Raw genomic sequence first — 17,623 nt, forward strand, 5'->3', positions numbered from 1 at the left:
CAGCCCGTACATGTACATGGTCACATACTTAGGAGCTGCAGCTGAAAGTTAACGAGATAAGATAGATAATGACAGATGTGTGGTAACATCAAACAAAGATAGGCGACAAGGACACAAAAACAAAAGCGCACAGAGACACACGAGCACACATGCACATTCTTCCAGGGAAATGAGAGTACATTTTTCATAGAATTCCCAGAAACCAGTAGGATCCCAATTACCAATTTTCTTTCAGACTCTCCACTTCAATACCGAAATGTTAGTGCATCATGGTGCTGCTTTTATTGAGGATGAAAGAGCAAATATCACATAGCAGAGTCACATCATTTCAGTTTACTGTAACTGATGTACCAATGTACTATTACAGTTCTAGCTAATTATTGTATTTTGTTCAAAAGTAACATCAGTGTAACGTCAAACACTCCTCTGTTTTGATTGTGGAATATGTGTTTCCCTTCTAAAGGTTAGCATGAGGAGTCCCGTAGTATGTGGTTAAAGGTTTCACAAAGTGTGTGTGTGTGTGTGTGTGTGTGTGTGTGTGTGTGTGTGTGTTGACAGAAGATCTATCAGAGGCTGGTGAATCTCAGTGTTTATCTCCATGCACTTCAGGTGAGTAAGTTTTGTTCCATCTTTAACTCGCTAGACTCATAACATTATATACAGTAGCAAACCACATGTTATGCTACACACATATGGAGTTATATTACTGCAATTAATCAAGAGCGCATTATTTCAATTTGAGAGGATTTCTCACTGATATTATGTTCAGATTTCTTGCTCTCACACTCAAATAGTCACTGCTCGCGCTCAAAACCTTGCTCTCACACTCAAATATTCACTGCTCGTGCTTAGATTTGCTCTGCTTGTGCTCAAACTTTCTACTTAGACTCAGATATGTTGTTTTTGGACAGATTTCCTGCTCTTAGCTTTGAACCTTCTCCTCACACTCAGGCTGATTCTGCTGGCTTGCAAATTTTCTGCTCTCGGATCTCTCCTGCGCGCTTTGATTTTTTTGTGTTATAACCCTGCCAAAAGTCAACAACCAATAGAATGCCAGCTGTAGTGTTGACCAACAAATTGATCCCTGCCCCGTTGAGGGTGCGTTCACTTTACGTTAGAACGTCTGTTGTTGCACTGTAACCGATAACTGTAACCAAGTTTATATATCCCGCGCCGTTCATTGCTTTATTATAAGTATATGTCAACAATGTGCACAGAATGGTCAACGCACTTTCACCTGCACCCATCAGGAAATGGGAGAAAGCTTTGAAGTGGGACATATGAAGTTATGTCCACAACTACGAGGGTGAGTAACATAACTTAAGCACCTAGCTAGCTAGCTAAATTATGGCGCTAGCATATAGCCTAGCTTAATGTCCATAAACAAATAGATTTTCTTTATTGTATAGCTAGATTGAACGACATATGACGGACTGTATGTGTATATGTGATGACCTCACTTTGTATTTTTTCCTCGTTTGGTTAACCATGTTCCTGGGATTTGGCTGATTTCATGTTAGAGCCAGTAGTAGAACCTAAACTGTAATATAACTGAAAGAACACCAGAAACTGGATTGTTTGTGTCAGCTTTTGCATCACTGTTGTGTTGTTCATCAGAATTTAGTCTTCATTCCTTCATATAGCATTAGTCTGAAAACGATGAATTCATATCAGTCTGTTTAAAAAGTTGTAACATTAAGTACAATTTCACCACTATAATAAAAACAAATCTAGAAATTATATGCTTTCTTATTTGCTCCTTAAATAGCAGTTATTTGTTTAATTAATACAAAGCAAACTGAACTGAAAAAACAAGTATTTTGTTTCACGTTCTTTTCATCCAGGTGAGGCTGAGGGGCTCGACCCCTGTTGATCTGTGTGTGTCATATCACCAACCCATGATAGCTAGAATTAACCCTGCTGCTCCAGATCTACCTACTGTATGGCTGACTACAGACTACAACCATCTGCTCCAGATCTACCTACTTTATGGCTGACTACAGACTACAACCATCTGCTCCAGATCTACCTACTGTATGGCTGACTACAGACTACAACCATCTGGTCCAGATCTACCTACTGTATGGCTGACTACAGACTACAACCATCTGGTCCAGATCTACCTACTGTATGGCTGACTACAGACTACAACCATCTGGTCCAGATCTACCTACTGTATGACTGGCTACAGACTACAACCATCTGGTCCAGATCTACCTACTGTATGGCTGACTACAGACTACAACCATTCGCTCCAGATCTACCTACTGTATGGCTGACTACAGACTACAACCATCTGCTCCAGATCTACCTACTGTATGGCTGACTACAGACTACAACCATCTGCAAGTTTTGTTTGTAGTGAACATCAACAGCTGCACTAAAAGTCTCTTGGGTTCATATGGGACTTGGTTGTTTTCCATACTGCATCACACACTATATTATATTAGTATATTTTTTGTTTTGTTATATTAGTACAAACAACAGTAAGTATCATTAATTAACCACAGTATATATTATTCTGGTGTACACTGTTGACATGACTCTAATACAGTCAACAGTAAGTATCATTACTTAACCACAGTATATATTATTCTGGTGTACACTGTTGACTTGACTCCATGCTATTGATTATACATCACTTTAGCTTACCACTACCTCATAATTTAACCTTAATTGCTCTTGTATAGTTCATTTATCTTCTACTAGTTGTATATACCTCCTATTTAATTGAATTATTCTTAATTTGTGTTGCAATACCTGAATCATCCCTCTTGTGAACACTAGGCTTATCTTATCTTTATTCATAACCCTGCTCACAAACTCACTTTAACCTGGGTCATCCAATATCAATGTTCCTGCTACAGTAAATCCTATAGGCAAATTGTTCTGCTTTCACCGTTGTATGAACAATACACTTTTAAGGTTTTGTGTCAAATATTGTGCAATTTGTTATGAATTACTCATTGTTTTGACAAGGTAAATTAAAGCTATTTACCAAGTGTCAGCTCTGGTCAATTTAATTGTACTGCTTTTTTTTTATAAATGTTATGGAAAATGAAAAAAACAATTTGCCTTGATCAGGGTTTTAATTTGTTGCAAATATGAACATGGTTTTAATAATCTGTATCTTATTGCTCTGAAAAACTACAATGATTTAAGAAATATCAGTGATACTTATCAACATTTATTGAATTGATTGAATATATTGGCAGACATTACAGGCACCTATTCATGTCAACAGAGAAAACAATAGTTTGTTCTCTCTTTTATCACTTTGATTATGCAGGTGATGGTGCAGAAAAGGGTGAAGTCCTTGTAGATCTCTGGCAATTTGAGGACAGAAAGATCCAGCAACTCTCCACTGTTGTCTTTGTATAGTATGCTCCTATTAAAGACAAATTCATAGACATCAACACATAAGATATTAGGTGTACATAGCTTTCCTTAACATCATTATACATATATATATATATATATATATATATATATATATATATATATATATATATATAAATACATAAGGCAAGGCAGCTTTATTTATATAGCACATTTCAGCAACAGGGCAATTCAAAGTGCTTTACATAAAACATTAAAGAGCAGTTAGAAAACAATTAAAAAACAATAATAAACAAATTAAAAACATTAAAAGACAAGAATAAAATTGATAGTGCAGTATAAGAATAAAAGTTACAGTGCAGTATAAGAAATTAAAGTTAATAAAATAGATTATTTAAAGAAAAGCAACATCAAAAAGATAGGTCTTTAGCTTAGATTTAAAACAACTGAGAGTTGCAGCGGACCTACAGGTTTCTGGGAGTTTGTTCCAGATATGTGGAGCATAAAAACTGAACGCTGCTTCCCCCTGTTTAGTTCTGACTCTGGGGACAACAAGTAGACTTGTCCCAGACCACCTGAGAGGTCTGGGTGGGTCATAATGTAGTAACAGATCAGAAATGTATTTTGGCCCTAAACCGTTTAGTGATTTATAAACCAGTAAAAGTATTTTGAAATCAATTATTTGAGGCACTGGAAGCCAGTGTAGAGACTTCAGTACTGGAGTGATGTGATCCACTTTCTTGGTTTTAGTGAGGACTCGAGCAGCAGCGTTCTGAATCAGCTGCAGTTGTCTGATTGATTTTTTAGGGAGACCTGTAAAGACACCGTTACAGTAGTCAAGTCTACTGAAGATAAAAGCATGGACAAGTTTTTCCAGATCCTGCTGAGACATAAGCCCTTTAACCCTTGATATATTCTTTAGGTGATAATAGGCTGATTTTTTAATTATGTTAATGTGGCTTTTAAAATTTAGGTCTGAGTCCATGACTACACCAAGATTTCTGGCTTTGTCTGTTGTTTTTAACATTGTCGTTTGAAGCTGAGCGCTGACTTTCAATCGTTCCTCTTTTGCTCCAAAAACAACCACTTCCGTTTTTTCTTCATTTAATTTAAGAAAGTTCTGGCACATCCAATCATTAATCTGTTCAATGCACATATTTAATTGTTGTATTGGGCTATAGTTCCCTGGCGATAAGGTTATGTAAATTTGTGTGTCATCCGCATAACTATGGTAACTTATTTTGTTGTTTTCCATAATCTGAGACAGTGGAAGCATGTAGATGTTGAACAGAAGAGGCCCCAGAACTGAGCCTTGGGGAACTCCGCACGTCATATTTGTATGCTCAGATGTATAATTACCTATAGACACAAAGTAGTCCCTATTCTTTAAATAGGATTCAAACCACTTTAATACTGAGCCAGAAAGACCAACCCAGTTTTCCAATCGGTCAAGCAATATGTCATGGTCTACCGTATCAAATGCAGCACTGAGATCAAGTAATACTAAGACTGAAATTTTGCCACTATCTGTGTTTAAGTGGATGTCATTAAAGACTTTAACAAGAGCCGTCTCAGTGCTGTGGTGTGGTCGAAAACCTGACTGGAAGGCATCAAAACTGTTGTTTAGCGATAAGAAAAGGTTGAGTTGTTGAAAAACCACTTTTTCTATGATTTTACTTAAATATGGAAGGTTTGATATTGGCCTATAGTTGCTCATTAGTGTCATGTCTAGATTGTTCTTTTTTAGGAGTGGCTTGATGACTGCCGTTTTCAGGGCCTGTGGGAAGATACCTGAGAGCAGAGATGTGTTTACAATCTGTAGAAGATCAGAAGCCAAACAATTTGAAACATTTTTGAAAACACCCGTTGGTAGAATATCAAGGCAACAGGAGGAGGTTTTCAGATGTTGTATAATGTCCTCCAGGTTTTTAAGGTTGATCGTATGAAATTGTGTCATGTTGGAATTTGTTTTGCGTGCACACTGTGACAACACATATCCTGTACTTGATATGGAAGCACTGACTGTTTGTCTAATTTTCATACATACCTTATCTGATTTGGTTTTGTGGATATCAGTAATTTTCTCTCCCAGGCCTGGTTGTGCACCCTGTGAATTTAAGCAAGAAACATAAATGATAAGTGTATGTAACATGATTTTACTATTATATTACAACAGGGGTACTTCAGTCACACCTAGAAGAAGAAAAACAAACAAACAAAACACTTGTTCTTTTCTGCTCAGTTTGCTTTGTATTAATTAAAAAATAACATATTTAAGTTGCAAATAAAGCATAACATTTCTAGATCTGTTTTATTATAGTGGTGAAATTGTACTTAACAGAATGGGTCCGTGTACTTTTTCGTTAATTCGATTTTCATTTCATAAACAGGTTTTATAAAACAAAAAACAAATGGTTATTTGATTTTCGTTTTAAAATACAAAATTTGAAATTGAAATACAAGGCGTTTTTTCCTTTTCATGGTCAAAAGGGATGGGAGAAATTTAAAATATGCTGTGATTTTCATTTTCTATTTCATATAACAAAAAAAAAAAAAAAACTCGAAAACAGAAACGAAAAAAGTCTTGTTTTTTCATATTCAGAGACCGGATGTTGTCATTTCCAAGGCAACAGAGCCAGCCTAGCCTACCAGTGTTGCTTTCAGCCCAGGCTAAAATTACTTTGGAAACCTGTACTCTTGATAATGCTTGGGGGGAATTTTATTTCATAATGTCACATGTATTTATTACCCTCTCTCCCTGCCTCCCTCTGACTCTCTGTCTCTTCCCGCCACAGACAACTTTGCCCAAAGAGAGTCGAACCAGCTGACTGAGGAAACAGACTTTCAGTTCACGGCTGTAACGGTACCGTTACGCCACCGTTAACAATCCCAGCAAACTTTCTGTTGCTGCCGTTAAACTTGCTGATCTGGCAGAGAGTTACTGGGGGTTCGGGATCAGATCATGGGGATCAGACCTCCGGTGCAGGGTCTAATATTCTAATATTAGCTGCTGCTGCAGCTAGCTAGCAGCTAGCCACCAGCCCTGTGACCTCGGTGCCTGCGGTTTCGCTGGCGTTACTCGCTCTAGCTGAGCTGGGAATCTGCCGCGCTTGTGATTTATTCATTATTTTCTTTTCTTTGCAGTGATATGCTATTATTATTATTATTATTATTTATTACATTTATATAGCGCTTTATCATAGACACTCAAAGCGCATTTTGGGGGGAGGGGGGATGGGGACTGCTCTCTAACACCACTAATGTGCAGCACCCACCTGGGTGATGCACGGCAGCCATACAACGCCTTGCGACGCCAGACGCCAGAACGCTCACCACACATCAGCTATGATGCACTGATGCCAAGCAGGCTTGCTGCTGCTTTTAGTCAGAGTCTGTGAGATAACAAAACTTAATAAAATATAAAATATAACGTGCATATAAATAGACGGAATAAATAAAAGTCCCCGGAAATAAATATAAGTAAAACATATGTATTTAGGCTATTGAACTATAATGACTAGCTAATGCCTATATATGTATTGCCTCATTTATGTATTTCATGTTCTATTTCATAGCCATATTTATTATGTAAAGGGTGGCAAAAAACGGATGATCAGTCACTTAGGAAGTTATAGGCTACAGTTTCCCTCAACTGCAGCTGGGACATTCTAACGCTTAACGTGACAAAGCTTAACGTGGTTTAATGTAACTAAACAGTCAGTTATCAGTCACATACCGTCCATAATAATTGGACTTTGGTTTAGATTTTTTGACAGTTTTCAGTGGTTATGAGGAACAATATGAGAGAGAAATTTGGTAAACATTGATCATTGCTTAGGTACATTAAACCACATTAAGCTTTTTCACGTAAAGAGTTAGAATGTCCCGGCTGCAGTTGTTTTTTAATACCTGTTTATGAAATGAAAATCGAATGAACGAAAAAGTACACAGACCAGACTGATAAGAATTCATCATTCTCAGACTAATGCTATATGAAGGAATGATACTAAATTCTGATGAACAACACAACAGTGATGCAACAACTGTCACAAACAATCCAGTTTCTGGTGTTCTTTCAGTTATATTACAGTTTAGGTTCTACTACTGGCTCTAACATGAAATCAGCCAAATCCCAGGAACATGGTTAACCAAACGAGGAAAAAATACAAAGTGAGGTCATCACATATACACATACAGTCCGTCATATGTCGTTCAATCTAGCTATACAATAAAGAAAATCTATTTTTTTATGGACAAGCTAGGCTAGCGCCATATGTTAGCTAGCTAGCTAGGTGCTTAAGTTATATTACTCACCCTCGTAGTTGTGGACATAACTTCATATGTCCCACTTCAAAGCTTTCTCCCGTTTCCTGATGGGTGCAGGTGAAAGTGCGTCGACCATTCTGTGCACATTGTTGACATATACTCATAATAAATAATAAATGAATGGCGCGGGGATATATAAACTTGGTTACAGTTATTGGTTACAGTGCAGCCGCCCTCAACAGACGTTCTAACGTAAAGTGAACGCATCGTCAACGGGGCAGGGATCATTTCATTGGTCAACACTACAGCTGGCATTCTATTGGTTGTTGACTTTTGGCAGGGTTATAACACAAAAAAATCCAAGCGCGCAGGAGAGATCCGAGAGCAGAAAATTTGCAAGCGAGCAGAATCAGCCTGAGTGTGAGGAGAAGGTTCAAAGCTGAGAGCAGGAAATCTGTCCAAACAACAACATATCTGAGTCTAAGCAGAAAGTTTGAGCACAAGCAGAGCAAATCTAAGCACGAGCAGTGACTATTTGAGTGTGAGAGCAAGGTTTTGAGCACGAGCAGTGACTATTTGAGTGTGAGAGCAAAAAATCTGAACGTAATATCAGTGAGAAATGCTCTTAAATTGAAATAATGTGTTCTTGACTAATGGCAGTAATATAACTCCATACACACAGTGTAGTATGTAATTATTGAATGATTCATGTTGTTTGGAGACTATATTAAGTGTAACTACACTCAAGAAATATTGAGTCTTTTTAGAAGTAAACCTCCATGTATCATTTATCATATTTATAACTTTTACAAAGTCACAAAGTGCTTCACAAGCACAAGCACAAACATTGTTAAAAAATAAGACCCATTAACAGTAAAATGGGCAAGCAGAAAGAAATACAATACCAATGTAAATACAAATCTAAAAACTAAAAATGATAAACATGAGACAGAGGCAAGTTTAAACAGGTGAGTCTTCAGCTGCTTTGTAAAAGCATCAACAGAGACCACAGGCCGTAATTCCTAATTTTCAGTCATGTGACTGTCACGGAGACTGGAGGGCAAAACCCACTCGGAATTCCATTGAGCTGCTACACAATCCTGTCAAGTTTTCCTCTTTTACAATTCACAAGTGTTTAGATCCCCTTTCAAATGAGAAAAAACAAAGTTATACATACAAACTGCAAGTCTTGCAGTATGTACCGTCACCTTTAGTTTTTAGTTGAGCGTGTGGGACAGCCAGTAATCCCTGTTCAGAGGACCTGTGTGTACATAGATGATGAGACATACACAGGTGCCTGACCATGCAAGGCCATATATGTCAGAACATGAACTTTAAAAGGAATCCAGAATTTGAAGATTAAGATTAAGACCTACTTTATTGATCCCGCAAGGAGAACTAAATTTTTTACTCTGTTAGTTATTACACACAGGCCCGACATACACACACATACCCAGGACCTATACTCTACATGCACTGTCATGTCAGAGTGAGAGGTGCCCATGACAGGCAAGAGGTTCCCAAGCTAAGTCCCTACTAACTGAGCTACTGCCACCCCCAACAACCCTTGGATAACCCTGAGTTTAGGTTAATCAATTTTCAGTCAGTAGATAATTCTTTGTGTGTATAATAGTTTGTGTATTATACGAACTATTATAAAGTGATGGTTCGGAGTAATATCACCCTAGGGTCCTTTGCACCATGACCTCGAGCCAAACAACCCCCCAGAAGCTTTTTTCACCTTGATCGAACATTGGGAGAGTTAGCGTTATCAGCTGAATAGCTTAGTGCAGGCGCTAAGAGATACAAGAAATATTTATTAATTTAACTTATGTTTTTAAAACTAAGTGCTGTAGTACAAATAGCAAGAGAGAAGTTATATTTGAGGTAAGTTTGGAGACACTACCTTATTATTATATTATATTATAATAATATTATATTATATTAAATTAATAAATATTTTGTAGTATCTCTTTTTGGTGTTGTAATTTGTAGACGTCCCTAAGCACTCGTCTTACTGCCGGTAGCAGCAGAGAGCAGAAGCCAGCAGGCAAGTGTTATTTAAATAAACTCCTGGTGTACTTACAAACTTTCCAATCCATCGTTTTATGAGTACATAACCTATTTGTACTACTGTAGAAGTTTGGTATCATTTTGGGCATTATTAGTGGGGTAACTTACGAAATACACAGTTGGATCCATTAGCGCCTGCACTAAGCTATTCAGCTGATAACGCTAACTCTCCCAATGTTCGATCCAGGTGAAAAAAGCTTCTGGGGGGGTGTTTGGCTCGAGGTCATGGTGCAAAGGACCCTAGGGTGAAATTACTCCCGAACCATCACTTTAATGTAACTTTCCAACAGGTATATCTCTGTTTCAGCCTGTATATCCATTTTCAGCCTGTACAATTTTTGAAACTGGATACTCTATCATATCCTGCAGGGTGCTGTGATCAAACAAGACTCCATTTTGGAGCTGCTACTGCAGCCACAGGATACCGTGGCACCAGCTGCAGGAGGAGTATGGCGTCCTTTCTGGAGAGATGGTGGAAATCGGGAGGCCAATCCAGGGTCGACCATCGGGGAGCTGGCTCTTTTGCAGAGACAACACAGCCTGTTGCAGGAGGAGCTGCTGAGGCTGCGGGATGCCGAGAGCCGGTTCAAGGACAGTGAGAGAGCCCGGGCAAAGCTAGAAAAGCATGTCCGACACATGAAGGTCTGCAGCGGGAACACGCCTGCCTCCCAGCAGCTAGGGGAGCAGGATTCTCAAGTAAGGACATTTGTATTGCAGTTCCATCAAGCTAGGGAACTCACAAGAGACAGATTTTAAAACAAAAGATCAAGGGCTTAGATAAGAATCAGGTTTACTGCTGATCAGAACAGTGCTTCAGGGTGGAGGGAGAGACAGAGTCTGGTCCAGCTGCGGGGATCTGTCACTTGAAAAGCCTGTTAATGTCGCTCTTCAGGGTGGAGAGAGTTGCCACTGTGGTAGCGGGTAGCCCAACTTTTGTGGTGCGTTCTTTTTGTCTTGTAATCGCGACTAGTAGCTTGAGTGTGACGTCACATCCGTGTCGAAAAACGAATAACCGTGGGTGGGCTACTGCACTGCTTTCTGCTCAAGACTCGGCCATTGTTGTCATATAGCAACCGAGCGTCTCTAGCCAATTTCAGCTGCATAAGCTACAAAATAACTAATTAGGTGGTATTTAACTCATAATAAGACTGTAGCGACATGCCTATAGGTAGCAGTATACAGCAGTCTTCATTTGGTTACAACAAAGACAAAAGTGCTTAAAATTGTAGAAAACCACAATGTTTACTACGTGTGATGCACGACGTAGCCATCTGTGAAAGTGAACTCGGGGTCCTCTGAGTTCAGACGACTTGACGAGTCGTACGTACGACCTCGGGGGCGTTCTTTTTGCAACTTCCGGTTCGTAACTCCGGAAAACGACTCATAGATCGACTTCGGTGGAGAAAAAGAACGCACCATTAGTCCGGAGTATCAGTCAAGTTCCAAAAACACTGGAAACTTACACATCCCAAAATGCTAAACTCCACACCCCCAGTTTGTATGTAGGCTTTCTGTAAGGATTTGTAGTCTCAATCCCAAACTGAGAGAACCCCCTGATGGTGTCATAATGATGTCATCACGCCTGTTATTCTGTCAGACAAATTCCTCCAGAATCATACAACCCCTTAACCATGAGGAGTAAACTGATTTTGATGTGTAAATGGCCAGAGTGCTTTGTGTACACTGGGTATTTACAGTTCTCTTTTCTTGCTGTTGTAGCCTGCATCTCTGCAGCCAGTAAAGGAGGTCTCAACCGGAGCTGACACCCTGTGGGCCAGCCAGCAACCAGCCCACCAATCAGATGGCCTTCAGGACGGCAGTGATGTGGAGGTAGACATGACGTCAGATGATGATGATGATGATGATGGGACAGCATCTGAAAGCTCCAAAGGTCAGAGACATAATGCACAATGCACTGTGAATGTTACATGTCATACTATTTCTACTATATCTTCCTACAGAAATTTGTCCTTGAATAAAAGTGAAAAGTAGGTCAGTTAAAATATATTCTGAGTAACATATACACTGAGTAAACTCCACACTGTTACATTTTGAGAGAACTGATCAACTAAAGTATTTCAAAATAAAGTGCATGTCAATGTATACACATCACAAAAACCAACAATACAACCTTCTATAGATGGATGCTGGACGCATGTATGTCCGTTTCCTTCCTCCCTCTTTGTGTTGGCGTTCTAAACTGCGGTGGATTTATGAGGACTATGGTTAACTGGTCCTCAGATCTCTGCAGGGTAAATCCAGACAGCTAGCTATCTGTCCAATCTGAGTTTTCTCTCGCACGACAATTTTACAGCGGCTCCGTCTGGTGCTTAAAGGAACATGACGACTTATTGAGACTTTAGCTTATTCAGATAGATTATTATAGATAAGTCCATACATCCCCTTCTCATCTCTGTGCGTGTCGTAACTCTGTCTATTGCACCCACCACTAGCCTAGCTTAGCAAAGATCCTGGAGGTAACCGGCTCCATCTAGCCTAGCTTAGCACAGATCCTGGAGGTAACCGGCTCCATCTAGCCTAGCTTAGCACAGATCCTGGAGGTAACCGGCTCCATCTAGCCTAGCTTAGCACAGATCCTGGAGGTAACCAGCTCCATCTAGCCTAGCTTAGCACAGATCCTGGAGGTAACCAGCTCCATCTAGCCTAGCTTAGCACAGATCCTGGAGGTAACCGGCTCCATCTAGCCTAGCTTAGCACAGATCCTGGAGGTAACCAGCTCCATCTAGCCTAGCTTAGCACAGATCCTGGAGGTAACCGGCTCCATCTACCCTAATGCTCCCAATAAGTGACAAAATAATGCCAACAATAATGCCTATTTCCATGTTGTGATTTGTATAGTCACAGCGTGAACAAATAACAAGGTCACATGACACACAGCCATCTTCTAACCGTATACAAACTGGGAACTATATTTTCAGAAGGCGAAGCACTGCTACTTCTGCTACTTAGGCGGAGTGACTTGCAGCACCTGAGAAGCTCCGTGGTGAGGAGCAGAGAGTTACAACGGTGCTCTTCAGGTGATGCGCTAAACACTCTGCCCAAGTAGCAGTGCTTAGTCTCTCCCAAAAACTCAAGACTAGATAAATCACAGGAACCTTAATCTCACTAAAGATCACTAAATGCTATTCACACAACTAAAAAATGCAGACTAAAGACAGATTCGAGACATTTATTAGACTTATAATTCAATACATTTGATGAAATGTATACACTGCACATGTCTGTCTTGTACGGCAAAATACACGTTTCAAATATCTCTCCCCACATGACGTGATACCAGAATATTGGGTTGTAACTTGAATGTGTCAGGTTATAGAATGAAGGCACCACTGAAATGCCATTATCTTATACTTTAAGATAAGATTTAAGGGAACTGTGAGTGGAATTATGATTTGTTCTCTCTTTTTCAGATCTTCAAGATATTCCAGAGGAGATCTGATCCTTGGCATGTTTCACAGGGCTACTGAGCCTACACCTATAGCCATGGGCGTTTTATGACAGTCTCACACACTTTTTTTAAAACGATTAGTCCCACACACACACACACACACACACACACAGACACTTTTTTGTCGATAATGCATCAAGAGCATCGATCTTTCCACTCGCACTCTGAATCTAGGCGTCATTATCAAATCCATTCTGCTTCTGCTAATTGAGAGAATGCTCAAATCAATGAAACTCCATTTCGCGTTTCCGCTGCTACCTTGCACCCAGATTCACACACATACACGCGAGCGACAGAGCGCCACAGTTTAAGAGACAGAGGGGCAGAGAAGGTGGAAGGTGGAATACTGCACGCAATGTTTCTGTAAGTTATTATAACTCACTTTTTGACTCGTGCCCGTTGACAGCCCTAAGTACAGGTGGGAATGCACCCAGGACGCATTCAAGATGCATTGAGATCCCATCACTCAGACTCTAGGCCACATGTGTTCTTATAGCAGTGAGAACTAGAATGTGTCCGGGGCCACATTAAGGCCCGCTGACTCCACTGTGAGCCAAACTACGTACGTACTCCTTCAAAGTATTTCTCATGATACAGAAACCACTGAGTGTGAGTTCTGTTTTGGATGCTAATATCAGAATGTTGGGGATGTGTGGCTGTTTTTGTTCCTCTGCTGCCTGCTCTCATATCCCCGGCTGTCTGGAGCTCTGCGCAGTGCCGTTGTCTAGAAAAGGCAGCCATTACAAATAACCCTATTTTAAGCTTCATAAAACTTTCCCAAATTCACCTATATGTAGGACATAACAACAGACACTCCATTCTTACATTGTCTCCTTCTGGCGATTATCCTTGAAATGAATGTCGTTGATCCAGACTAGCAGGAACAGTAACATGTTATAATATAGAAACTTATGTCGACACACAGACAGACTGTGCGTTACAGTGACACCCGGGACAAGAACAGGACATGAACCCCGGTCTCCTGGGTGAAAGTCCTACGTCATGGTGGACCCGCTGCTCTGCCTACTGCGTCCCATACAGACGCTATCTGATGCTGAGAGACGGACAGACAAACAGACAAACAGAAAGAAAGACAGACAGACAGACAGACAGACAGACAGACACACAGACACCCCCCCCCCCCGTACATATCACAGACAGAACCAGAACTAAATACAACCCATAAACCAACTACACAGGCCTGTGTCATTTATACACATCAAATGATAATGTATCCAATAAACTGAAACATTCCTGAAATACTAAAATGAAGGATTAAGCAGACACAAAACACTAACCCTAACCCCTGACCCTAACCCTGATATTTGGAACAGGGCGAGTGACAGTGTGACCTGGGGCCAAGCACTTCCTTCTGGGGGTAAATACCAAATGTAATCCACCCATCATTCTTCTCATGCTAGTATATCCAAAAGTACCAAACCACCTGTTAAAGGCACCACGATACAGGAAGCAACATCTGCTCTGTTAGAACCTTTCCGCCCATGGCTATGGTTGATTCTGATATGAAGTGATTGACTCCGATGTGCATGTCTATCTTTTCCGCCGGTCTTAATATTTATTGGCTGCTTTGCTTCTGAGTAGATAACCTTTAACAGCAAGCTGTTTTATTTCTACGTTATGCTTTGAATTGATGAATTCATTCCATCAGGGGTGTGGAAGACATGCTAATATGTAACTCTATTACAGTAAATCTTTTAAAAATATCATTAGAACTGACGGTAAGATCATACTGTTTTTTTTCTTTCATTTTTATGTTAAAAAATAACTGAAATTAAATGAATGTAAAACAAGTCAGGGTGATTATTTCCTCCCAAAATATCAGGGAATGAAAATTAACAATACCGTAATCATAATACGGAAATTAAATTTTTAAAAATAGGATTTGCACCTTTGTAGTTTAAATATTGGTGTCATTCAATCCCGTTTGACAGACAAAGTAGTAGTGTAGTCCTTTACTGTAAACGGGGGTTGGACAGCATGAAGCAGCACTTTAAGCCATGCTTCTCCTCTTTAAAATTCATAAAAACAAAAACAAAAAAAAGTTTATATTCTATAAAAAATCTATTCAATAAAACAACCTGTACTAAGATACCAGAAACATACATAACAAGCACAATATACCGCAATAAATCCTGCTCCTACAATGCTTATCATCATCAGCGCTTACAGTTTTTTCCGATTGCTAAACGACAGTGGGCACAACTGGAGTCACATGTGCAAAACTCAAACTACAGTCTGCACTACCAACAGTCACCTGAGCTAAACAGTTCACATCAGCTGCAAAACAGGCTCAGTGCAGCCAAACACTATGCACAATCCTCACTGAGATAAAACACACTGTCACTCAGAACACACTAGGGTAAAAACACTAGCGTCTAACACCAATACAGAATTTACAAACTTTCTCATCTTTACAGTTTGAACAATTTGAGTGACTTGACACTACTCAATAGTTTATTTAAGGAAAAAATATAGATTGTATAGCATACCAATTTTTACATAAGGTAAAAAAGAAGGAATGAAAATCAGCAGTCTTCTTCAACAAAGTATTTTGTCTCTTGTAATTTATGGAATTACTGGGGAAAAAAAACTAAAGGTACATACGTAACAGTACCAAAGAATAGTGTGACTAATCCTGCCTTGCTCCAGCATCATGTGGCAAGTTTTCTTCATCACATTGGATGTCTGCATCATCTCTAAATACAAATGAATGTGGTGTTTCTATATCTTTCACCACCATTGCTTTCTGAAAAACAGTAAGAACACAGTTTTACTATTGTAAAGATAGTGTTTTTCACTTTTTTTATAGCTGTGTATATAACCTCAGACATCTTACCTGGGCATGTTGGTATCTTTGCTCTTTTACCTGTTTCTCTCAAACGGTACAGTGTATAATTGTTTCATTCTTATTTGGTGTTTGTATACAAAAAAAGGCTTTCTGAGCTTTCTCTGTATAAATACCATATATGTTCACTAACTAGTCTAAAACAAGACACCTACTTAGGCTTTCAGCTAAAATTGCAATCAGCAGTGTTTGATAGGCACCAGACTGAAATCTATTCTGTTTTGAATGTGTGGTTAACAGTTTTGACAGCAGTGTGTTAGCATTTGAACAAAGTGCTGTAAATCTACAGTGTTGTGCACGTTGTGGTTAAAGTCATGGGATAAGTGTGTAGAGTTTTGAAAACTGTGTTCAAGCAATGAAAAACAAACTAGAGTTTGGTCCACATGAACTGCTGCTGTGCAGACTGTAGTTTGAGTTTTGCACATGTGACTCCAGTTGTGCCCACTGTCGTTTAGCAATCAAAAAAAACTGTAAAAGGAAACTTGAAAAAAAGTGAAACTACTAAAAACTACTAAAAACTACTACTACTACTACAGAAATGAGTCGTAATTGCTGCTTGAAAAAAGGACTTATGTGGGCGTTTTTTCGGGAGAGGGCAGTGTCGCAGAACTACATCCTGAACAGAGTTCTGGGAAATCTTAAGCATCGTATAGGGACTTTAAAGTTTTGGTAAAGAATCAGTAGTCAGTTTGGTTGTTTTGCATGCTTTCAAACCTACCCTCTCCTTTTTCTTTTACTTCTTTAATAGAAACAAGCTTTAAGCTTTATTGTGTTTTTATTATATTTAACTCTTTTTATGGTATGTTAGGACTGGCTGATTGCAGTCTGTACCACCAAGAAGGTTGTAACAAACATACACTCGACTGCCAAATGAATGTCATATTATCTTCAGGATATAGCATGAATGTGAACTTTCAACATCCTCATATTGGAGTGTTTTAACTGTATGTATTCTTTTCTGCTAAACATATTTTAGGCTACAATCTCAGTGACATATTGACATATCTCTGCCTAAAATGGCAAGATTAGTAAAAACTTTGATGGCAAATATTGTTCAAATGCAACATAGTTATGAGATGTATAAGGTATTATATATTCAGCAGATGCTGTGTTTGTCAGTGCAGCGTAAGGCCGAACATAAACAGGGACTCAACTTATTTTTAAAAACACTTTTTTTGTCATTCATGTGAATTGTATTACTACATAAAATAATAAAACATGTAATACAAATCGTATTTGTGTTGGTGTGAAAATTCAAAGTATGTATTTCCTAGTTGAAGTCAAGTGAAAGATGCCAGTGGATGAATGAATGAATGAATGAATGAATAAATGGATGAATGGATGAATGAATGACTATGCCATTGTTACAGTTATGTTAATTGACTGCATTTTGAAATGACTGACACATACAAATATGTGGCTATGCACCTCACAGCCACTCTATCTAATCGATGTGCACACATTTACAATATTTTAATACACAACCATAAGAGCAGCATGGTGGTGAAGTGGTTAGCACTGTGGCTTCACTGGCAGCATGGCTTTCCTCCCGCAGCCCAAAGACCTGCACGTTTGGTTTATTGGAGACTCCAGATTGTCCGTGATGAATG

At 39.2% G+C, this 17,623-nt stretch overlaps 1 protein-coding gene and 1 long non-coding RNA gene across 4 annotated transcripts in view; one reads left to right on the plus strand and one right to left on the minus strand.

Moving 5' to 3' along the window:
• Positions 1-14,206, plus strand: part of arhgef2a (Rho guanine nucleotide exchange factor (GEF) 2a) — a 54,005-nt gene extending 39,799 nt beyond the window's left edge. For 2 of the 3 annotated variants that reach the window (XM_028597448.1, XM_028597450.1), the window contains exons 19-22: positions 559-609; positions 10,048-10,374; positions 11,398-11,569; positions 13,110-14,206. In XM_028597448.1, coding sequence (XP_028453249.1) covers positions 559-609; positions 10,048-10,374; positions 11,398-11,569; positions 13,110-13,138 — 579 coding nt within the window. In that variant the 3' untranslated portion in view covers positions 13,139-14,206. The remainder of the gene's footprint in view (positions 1-558; positions 610-10,047; positions 10,375-11,397; positions 11,570-13,109) is intronic. The other variant, XM_028597449.1, reaches the window with a different exon arrangement.
• Positions 3,348-7,693, minus strand: LOC114568080 (uncharacterized). Its single transcript, XR_003694249.1, has 3 exons — positions 7,654-7,693; positions 5,387-5,446; positions 3,348-3,388 (listed from the first exon to the last, which is right to left on the minus strand). It is a non-coding gene; the product is annotated as an uncharacterized LOC114568080 (long non-coding RNA).
• Positions 14,207-17,623: the final 3,417 nt, after the last annotated feature.

Source organism: Perca flavescens, chromosome 14 (genome assembly GCF_004354835.1).
Source record: "Perca flavescens isolate YP-PL-M2 chromosome 14, PFLA_1.0, whole genome shotgun sequence".
NCBI lineage: Eukaryota > Metazoa > Chordata > Actinopteri > Perciformes > Percidae > Perca > Perca flavescens.